This window comes from Typha latifolia, chromosome 3 (genome assembly GCF_019914945.1).
Source record: "Typha latifolia isolate L0001 chromosome 3, TyphaL0001v2, whole genome shotgun sequence".
NCBI lineage: Eukaryota > Viridiplantae > Streptophyta > Magnoliopsida > Poales > Typhaceae > Typha > Typha latifolia.
In genome coordinates this window covers 12,621,315-12,631,000 of record NC_133088.1, presented here as the reverse complement: position 1 = coordinate 12,631,000, position 9,686 = coordinate 12,621,315, and the positions used below count along the sequence as shown (strand labels likewise).

Sequence of the window (9,686 nt, the reverse complement as noted above, 5' to 3'; positions counted from 1 at the left end):
AATATTATATGGGCACCTATTGGCTAAACTAACTCTGAAGACAGATATCTATCTTTAATCAATATACATGCAAACCAGTGACAACAACAACTGTTACAACACATTTAGGACAAGAAAAACCTTCTACTATCTTAAATAGATTTAGTAACAATCTTTCAGCGAGCATTTCTCAACCTTCTACTCTCTTAGGCATTGTACTCTTGAGGGATTCCTTAATTAATTGCAGTGGAATGGGGGTCTGTGCCTGTGAGAGCGGATAACTTCTGAGATACATTTTGCATTGTTGGACGACTCAGCGGATTTGCATCCAAGCATTGAAGTATAATCATGATCATAGCTAGTATTTGGCTTGCAACCGCAGTCGTTGGAAATGGGAGCCGTGCGTCTAAAATATCCTTCAGTAGTGGAAGTTTCATGTCGCAAGATGTTAAAGTTGTGATATGATCTCCTGGATGTGTTCCCAAAAGAGCTTCAAGTGCGACAACTCCAAAACTATATACATCACATTTTTCTGTCACTATCATTCTGTAAGCAAGCTCTGCATTAAGATATGAGAAAATAAGTATAGATTGGAATCTTATTTTGGGCACTTCAGTACAATGTTTCACAAAGATGATGAAACATTACAGACAATGGGACTTCAATGTAGTTTTTATGCCTTAGAATGTTCAAAACAAGGCGCAGACATAAATGTATTTATTTTTCAAAGTGATGAACTTCCAAAGATACTATTGAGCAAGTATGAGATAGGATTTTAGGTCGTTTGCATGAGGATATGTTTTATATGCAGAATGTCAAATGGTTCCAAGTTATTCAATACGACGCTAGCACAAAATAAGGTTAATTTTGATGATTTTCTAGAACAAGTCACTCAAAAATACTTGAGCAATATAAGGTTTATTGTTAACTCGAAGAAATTTGTACTGTATATTCCACAAGCAATTAGAGCAGAAAAACTAATTGGTCATATTCTTTATACTAGATAGTAAGCAAGTATATATGCAAAATATGATTATAATAAACTTTCAATGAACGAAGAGACCCCAAATTGCATTAGTAGAAAAAAAAGATGCATTTACCTGGTGCTATATATCCGTGTGTTCCTGCAACCGTAGTCCAATTGGAGGAGTCAGGCTTCAAAATTCTAGCTATCCCAAAGTCTGACACACAAGCTCTGAATTCCGAATCAAGTAGAATATTGTTGCTTGTGATATCTCGATGAACTATGGGTGGAGAACAATCATGATGCATGTAAGATAAAGCATGAGCAACATCCCTAATAACATTTAATCTCTTGATCCATTCTAACTCAATGGCATATACATCATGTGTCAAAATTGCTGCTAAACTTCCTTTCTCCATGTACTCATAAATAATAAGCCTATGTTGAGCAGTGGAACAATAGCCATAAAGCTTCACAATATTCCGATGTCGAGTTTCAAATAGAGTTTGTATCTCATAATAAAAAAGCCGGTTGTCTATTGATGTTTCTTCTTCCATTTCATGTATTTTTTTTACAGCAATTGTTTTTCCTCTTGATAGTGTAACCTCGTGTACTTTTACTTCTCTTGGTAATGTAATTTTGTAGACGCTTCCATATGCACCAAAGCCAATGCAAAATTTGCCATCAAAATTCTCTGTTGCTTCAATGATATCTGTATATAAATCTTTTCCATCAAAGTTTCCTAAGAAGAATGCATTTCTATAAGTCTCACTTTTATGACATCTAGAGCTTTTATTCCTCTTCCATAAGAAAAAAGCAAACCCGGCAAACAGAAGCAAGGATCCAACTGCAGGAAGAAATGCTGATAGAATGATGAGACTTCGTTTAGTTTCAGAACCTCTAGTTGATGGATTTGATATACATGGATTCAAGCCAAGCACCTTGCCGCACAAACCTTTATTGTGGGTGAACCACTCCATTGGAGCTTTCTTGAAAAGTTGGCTATTGGGAAGAGGCCCTTCCAGATCATTATATGATAAATCTATGGATGATAAGCTAATCATATCTTGAAAAGATGAGGGGATAGAACCGGTCAATGTATTGTGTGAGAGATTTAGAACTTCCAGCATAACTAGTCCACTTAGTTGTCACTTAGATCTAGTACTTCTTGTAGATTTAATAGATTTCCAAGTTGAAGGGGAATGCTTCCATTTAGATGATTATTACCTAAATTCAAAAAGCGAAGCTTGTGATACCCCCCAAATTTTCCCTCTATTGATCCACTCAAATTGTTAGCTGATAGATCCAAAATCTCTATATTGAGTAAGTTTCCAAGCTCTTGAGGTAGCTCTCCAGAGAGTAAATTGTTACTCAGGCTCAAGTTAAACAATTTAGTCAGCTTTTGTAATTCTATTGGAATTTCTTCTTCCAGGTTATTTGAAGAAAGATCAAGCAACTGTAGTTGAGATAGTTGTCCAATACTGGAAGGTATTGGTCCTTTGAGCTTATTGTTGGAGATTCGTAGGCATGTCAAATTGTAGAATTCTCCCACATTGGGTGAGAGCGCGCCAAAGAATTTGTTGAAACTCAAATCCATATATACCAAATTGGGAGACACTCCTAACTTAGAGATATCTCCACTAAGCTGATTTCTTTCGAGTCTAATAGTGATTAAGCTAGTACAATTGATCAAGCTTCTTGGTATGGGCCCTTCAAAGTTGTTGTCGAAAGCATAAAAATATTTTAATGTGCTCCCTTTGCACACATTCAGTGGTAAGACACCAGAAAAATTATTTCTAGATAAATAGAAAATGAAAGAGTTTGTGATATTTGCCAATTCCCGAGGTAAAGAACCACTCAAATGATTGTCATGCAGTCCAAAATCTCGTATGTTACTCAAATTTCCAAATGATGGAGGGATGGACCCAGAGAGCTCATTAGTCCCCAGGCGTAAACGAATGAGCTTTTGTAAGTTCCCAAGACTTGAGGGAATTGGGCCTCTCAATCTATTCCTGGCGAGTATTAAATGAACCAAATTTGCTAGCTTTCCTATTTCATGAGGGATGAGACCAGTAAGTTGGTTCACACTGAGTTCTAAGTCCTCCAAGTTCACTAGATTCTCTATTTCACGGGGAATAGACCCAGAGAGCTGATTACCCCAAAGATATAAGATTGTGAGCTTAGTCAAGTTTCCAAGAATTGAAGGTATTGGACCCGTTAAGATATTGTTGGAGAAATCTAATGCCTTTAGGTTGGGGAGATGTCCTATTTCATATGGTATGGGGCCACTCAAGATATTAGAAGATATGTCCAAGCTTATCAGACTCTGTAGACCTCCTAGTTCCTTTGGGATAGGACCTGAAAGAATATTTTGATATATACCTAAGATTTTAAGTTTGGTCAAGTTACCGAGTGAAGGGGGTATGGAGCCACTTATTTGATTCTCATATAGATACATGATACTAAGACTTGCAAGTGAGGCAATTTCTGAAGGAATAATTCCACTGAATTGGTTAGCAGAGAGATCAATAGAGGTGAGCTTAGAAAGAGCACCGATAGAAGTTGGAATGGATCCATGCAGTTGGTTGAGGGTGAAGTTGAGACTCGTTAACGTCGCCAACACCGAGAAATCGAGGACGTCGAGCGTTCCTACAAGACCCATCTCCTGTAGTGATAGCATGCTGATTTCCATGGCACTTCTGCATGTGACGCCAGTCCAGTTGCATGGACTAGTCTTAAGATTCCATGAATCTATAGCTTCATGGCTGTTAAGGCTGGTTCTCCATTGGAGGAGGGCTCTCCCCTGTGAATCAAGTGATGCCAAGTTTGCAGCACTTGAGAGACTTGCGAGTAGCAATAGAACCAACAAGAGGAAATTTAGGATAGACAACAAGAAATTCATAGCTAAATTGAGGTGAAAGCCAAGACTGATAATAAGCTGAGTCTGAGCTTATTTGGTTTATATAGAAGCTTTTGCCACCACTCAGGCACTCACTCAGGTCTACAATGGTAGAAAATTAAATACTAAAAGACGCGAATCGGCCAAAACTATTGGCACGTTATTTGTGCTTTGGGATCAGTACTTGGCTGACCTTCTTAACACAATGGTCGGTTTTCATGGCAAAGTCGACTCATTTGGTCATACACTTGCAAAAAATAGGAAAAAGTATGATAAAGGTAGGCAATTTTCACTAGCATTTTAATAAGTAATAATCATTTTAATTGTTTAATGCGATGTTTTTGCTACGTGATAAGCGTTTGGAATCTTGCTTTTGCCTACAGAATCCCACTCAACTAAAAAAACCCACTCACTACGTTCCTCGTGGGCAGGAAGCACACCAGCAGCGTGCGCTGCGTGATTCCACTGTGTTTTTTGCACTTGACTGGGTGGACAGTTGACCGGAAGATAACTTCGATTCGCCCGGCCAGCAGGCCGGCGACGCGCTTATCTTCTGTGACAACACTACAGAGCGAGTAGCTCTTCTAGTCGGGCAGCCGTGTGACAAGACTCCAGAGAAAGCGGCGCTTTTGTGTAACATGCTATGGTCTCAACGCCCTTACGAGGTAGTTGATGAGTTTTAGGAGGATTGGCCGCAAGAGTCAATATATCCCACTCTGTAAAAAAGAAACAGAAAGATATAAAAGATTCCTCCTGGTCAACTAAAACCCTAAAAAGGGGGAAAAAAGGATTTCAGGAACCTTCTTCTAGGAAGTGACCATTGATGGACGACAAAATCCCTACAGATTTCTTAGTTAATTGTTATATTTATTATCAAATCTATAAAGAATCCCTTTCTCAAAGAAAAAAAAAATCTATAATCCCATGTGTGGAAGCATCGTAGGTGGTGTATAATTTTTGCAGAAGGCCTCCAATGAGGAGTAAAAGTTGTTCCTCCTCGTGATTATGTTCAGCACCTTCTCCAGAATAATCCACAGCCCATTAGCGAGCTCAAAGTTCATGTCCTCTTCCTTCTCGAACCTAAACACGTAGAATCTTTCCTCCATAACTAATGCGGAGAACCCGTCAATGACATTCCACAAGAAGGCCAACATACCCTTTAGACGAGGGAGAGGACTACCCTGCACTAAAAATCTCTCGAACAATGCAATCCTCTGTTTGAACTGTCAACTTGGCTAAGATATCCGCCATGATGTGGCTAGGAGGGTTGTAACCCATTGACCGCCATCATCGCAGCATATGCCCACAACCTTCTCGGACCATAGGACAATTCTTAGCTCTTTTTGGGTCCTAAGCCTCGTCCACTTTGGAAGATGAGGCTAGACATAATCATCCGACGGTTTGGACTAATCGAGCTTAAGTATTTGTTCACGGTCCAACTCATCAATCACTTGAATCAGACCAGATTCGGGCCGGGCTAGAATAGTCCGTGTTACCGTCCGTCCGCTCGTGAGAGATCGAGCTAGCCGGTCGGGCTGGGTCGACCCGACCCACCAATCACTTGGGCCAACCCACATTTAAGCTATTTTTAAATTTTTTTTACTATTAACTTATTTTTTAAAAAAACATTTATGTTCCTCCATTTAAAAAATAATTAAAATAAATTAAAATTTTTTTAAAGGTGTGCTTAAAATAATGTAAAATGGTACATTACTAAAATTTTTGTTGGTTTTTTTATTGTAGCAAGACGAGCAAATTACTGTAGCAGAACGGCCGAGCCTAATTACGGGCTTAGTTACGGACCAAACGAGCGGAGTTTGGGCTCGGGCAAAGCCTAAATTGGGTCCGGGCTGAACTTAGCACCATCCAAACCGAGCAGAGTCAGCCCGTCCGTGCTCGGCAGACCATATGGAGTAAGTTGTACTACTCTAGGGGATAGTGCCATTTTGTCCTATAACAACAGTGATTGCCTATTTCATGCCCCAGTGTGCTGCACGGTCAGTAACCCGGTTCCGCTCTCCAAATACATGCATAACTTTGATCTCCCTAAAACTCCTAGCTAGTTGTATGCACCCAGACACCCCATTTCCTTAATCTCCACGGGCTCTTGTTCTCCTGCCTTAGCAGTCTGACAGCCTCCAAACTATCTGTTTCCATATACAAATCTATGATCATTTGATGCAAGTCGAAGACCTATTCTAATCACCCATAACTCTGCCAGGAGCACATATTCATTTGGCCAAGGTTCCTAAGCCACCCGCAACAAGGTCCCCTGACCTCTAGATTCTTGAGGCAATACCTGCCCCTCCTTGACACACCCATAGAGTACGCTTCATCGGTATTCAGTTTCACCCATCCCGTCTCCGACTGTTTCCACTTAGTGCACAATCTTGCAATGGCTGAGTCGGTCATTGTTATCTTCCAACATGTGTACCCCATTGCAAGAGCCAATCGGGCTTAAAGCTTCTGCCCGAAGCCTAAGCACCACCACTTTTAGCTTACTCATGTTCCCCCGAAAACTGTCGAGTTACTTTGCTTCCAGATAATCCACAAGGTGGATGCTACAAGGCCTTTGATACCCATGTTCTTACTTCGATTCCGGTGCCAGCCCAATGTGATCCAATTTGGATCTACTCTCGCCAAGTTGTTGTGGGCCTGACCGAGCTCTTCCCGAAATTCCTTGTTGTATCTGTAGGCATAGAAGAGGTGCTCGACCATTTCTCTGTGAACTCCACAAAGCACACAGTTCTCCTCACCGCCCATCCGCATCCCCCGAAGATATTTTCTTGTGGACGATCTATTCCAAAGCAGTTTCCAATAGAAAGTTTGAATCCTCGGGGCCACCGAAAAAACTCCCGTTAAACTAACTTGGAATTCGTACCTATATCAATCCAAATATGTATCAATCAATCCTTAGTTGAAAGTAGAAGTTTTGTACCCATTGCTCCTGTTAATTTAACTTGTTTTATCTCTCAAAACTAAGAGATATATAAAGGTATATAAAGGATAAACTTTATCTAATAATAAAACATAAGATAAACTAAGTTTGAATTAATTTCTCAACAGTTGGACTCCTCTAGCTTCATAACTTTCCTACAGGGAGAGAAGGCCATGACAAAGTGAAGAAAGTTCCTCCTGTCTCAGGCGAGCTCGATCCCTGCTTCTCGATCTCGGGTACGTCGGCCAGACTTCTCAGATCCCGCCTACGACACTTCACTTCAATTTGCCGGCGCCGATATGGAGCTGCAGAGGAATAACTACTTGGGCGTGATTATATATGATAATAATACTAATACGGTATGCTTAATTATGCATGAGGGGAAACGATGAGATATCGATGTTGGGAAATCTACTACAGATGGATATGTACATGTTCTTCGATCTGAAGAACTCGATGCTATCTTTCCAGAGGGCGGAAATTGCGACGAAATAATCAGATCCTCACTTTGGCCATGCATCATGTTTAGTCCTGAGCGGAGTGGAGTAGTGTGTCTACATTTTCATGTATACAGTTATGTATTTGTAATAATGAATAAGATGCCAATGCACTGGAGAAAACACAAAAGAAAAGGAGAGCCCTCGACTATCTATCTATTTATCTATCTATCTATATATAAGATAAGTGGAATTGGCAATTTGTTTTTGCCTTTACCATACCAATGATAATCCTATACTATGATGACCTGACAGATGATCATCTCGAAGAAGTTAAAAACAACTAAGGAAGAGACCCATCCCACAATAAAGTTTCTTAATGCAAACTCATCTACTTTTTGACCATTTGGGGTGATGAAAATGCTATTGCTATTAAGAAATTTTATTGCGGATGGGTCTCCTTCTAAACTTTTGGAATCCCACCCCCAATCCTTCGAAAAAAATGGGGGACGAGGGTGAAGACGTGCTGAAGCGCCGGGCTTCCTCGTCGAAGTCTGGCCGCGCCAGGGTAGATGCTGCCAGAAGTGCAAAAACGAATGCTCAAGGCCAGTCATGGGCATCTGTTGCAGCAGGTCGGCAGTCACCGTCTAGCTCAGCTGTGAGACCCATTCCTGCGGAGGTGCTGGCGAAAATCCGGACACAACTTGAGGACTCTGTGGTGATTGACCTCGAGACACTGGAGCACTGTAGAGCAAGATGGAAACTCACACTCTTCGGGAGATTCTTGGGGAAGGGTATACCACTAATGCGGCTGAAGGCAATACTGGCAAAGCTATGGAACGGTATAGAAGGTTTCTCGGTCTTAGATATGCAGGAAGGATTCTATGCCTTTCGGTTTGAGAGGTAGGAGGACCTCACCTATGCATTGACGAACAACCCATGGACCATATTGGGCAAGGTGCTGAACTTGATTCCATGGCGGAACAATTTTCGGCCATCAATGGAAGCCTTTGCTACGGCCTCGGTGTGGATCCAACTCCATAATCTCCCAAAAGAATACTAGGAATTGGAAGCACTGGTTCAAGTAGCTGCCTACTTCGGAAAGCCTCTCCGAATAGATGAAACGACACTTGACCACTCACGCAGTCGGTTCGATCGAGTATGCGTTGAGGTGGATCTCCGACAGCCACTCAAGACGGCGGTCTCGCTAGGCCCAAAAGAGGATCAGCTGGAGCAAACCATGATCTATAAGAGTATACCACAATTTTGGAGGGCTGCCCATCAGCCTCAAGTACCAAAAATGGTGCAGGTTGCACAGGGAAGGAACATGAGATGTCACCGGAACAAGGTGGCGACCAACCGGAGCGGGAGCAAGAGACGGTGGAGCCAGGCTTAGTGTACATGCCTTGTTTCACGGTCCAACGTCGAGCTAGGAAAGGAAACAACTCTGCTGGTGAGAGCCTGAGAGGTAACGGGGGTGCTCAATGGAGGCGAGATGGTGCAGGGCCATGCATGCAACAAGCTAGCGCGGAGACCCTACGTGGTATGGCCAACTAGAGCGGGAAAGCTCATTGGAGCATAAGACAACCGGCACGACCAACCAAGAGCGCAGACTTTCCCAAAATAAGAGGGGAAAAGGACCAGAGGCCGAGAAGATCTCAGGAGTCCCAGATTTTGAAGATTCCTAAGCAAAGCCAGTGATCGAAGGAGGAGGAGGCTGCTAGGCATGAGGTCGTGGATGCTTACACAAGAAACAAAGGAAAGGGTAAAATGGACAACAGCGCACCCACCAACACACTGCCAGAAGGGACTTACATAGGGTCCTGTTCGCAAGTCAAGCCAGGGTCGGATCAGCAATAGTTGGGTACGGAGGATCTCACACCAAATCCTGCCCCACAGACCGCATCACCGGTCAACATATCATCTGGGCCACCTGTTGCAACAGGGATGCGTAGAGATAAGGAGGAGAACATCCACATGCAAAACATCGGGGTGGCCAACATTAATGGCCTGTCCATCAAACTGGGGTCCGGCGGCCTACGTTCTCATCGTTCACCCTACGTAAAAGCCATACAACAAAAAACCACCGGTGCCATGCAGGCTAGTGACTTCCCCAAGGAGATCATGCAGATAGGGATGGCCTCAGCCCAGTTTAGGTCGGAGGCGGAGAAGATGGAGGAATCATCGGACCTCCACACTACCGTGGTGGCTAGCCTGAAGCAGGCACTATGTCATGAGCTAAACCAGGACGACTCCGAAGCTGTAGAGGTGGAACTCGAAAATTTGCACCTGGCGATTGTGGATGTCGGAGCTAGGGGCACGAGCAGACCACTGAGGAACACAGAAGAGACTTCGGAGGATGGTCGGCTCGGGGCGGCCAAACGGGGGAGACAGACCTAGCTGGTACCCCTTCCTCATCAATCAGTAGTCCAATGTTTAAAGCCATTACATGGAACTGCAGAGGTGCTC

General features: G+C 42.7%; 1 protein-coding gene across 1 annotated transcript; it reads right to left on the bottom strand.

Moving 5' to 3' along the window:
* Positions 1 to 200: 200 nt before the first annotated feature.
* On the bottom strand, positions 201 to 6,611 carry LOC140783995 (uncharacterized). The gene is given in 6 exon segments (XM_073131172.1): positions 201 to 538; positions 1,080 to 2,087; positions 2,090 to 3,746; positions 4,859 to 5,023; positions 5,916 to 5,989; positions 6,434 to 6,611. Coding segments are annotated over 6 exon segments (3,408 nt in total). The 3' UTR covers positions 201 to 212.
* Between the last annotated feature and the right edge of the window lie 3,075 nt (positions 6,612 to 9,686).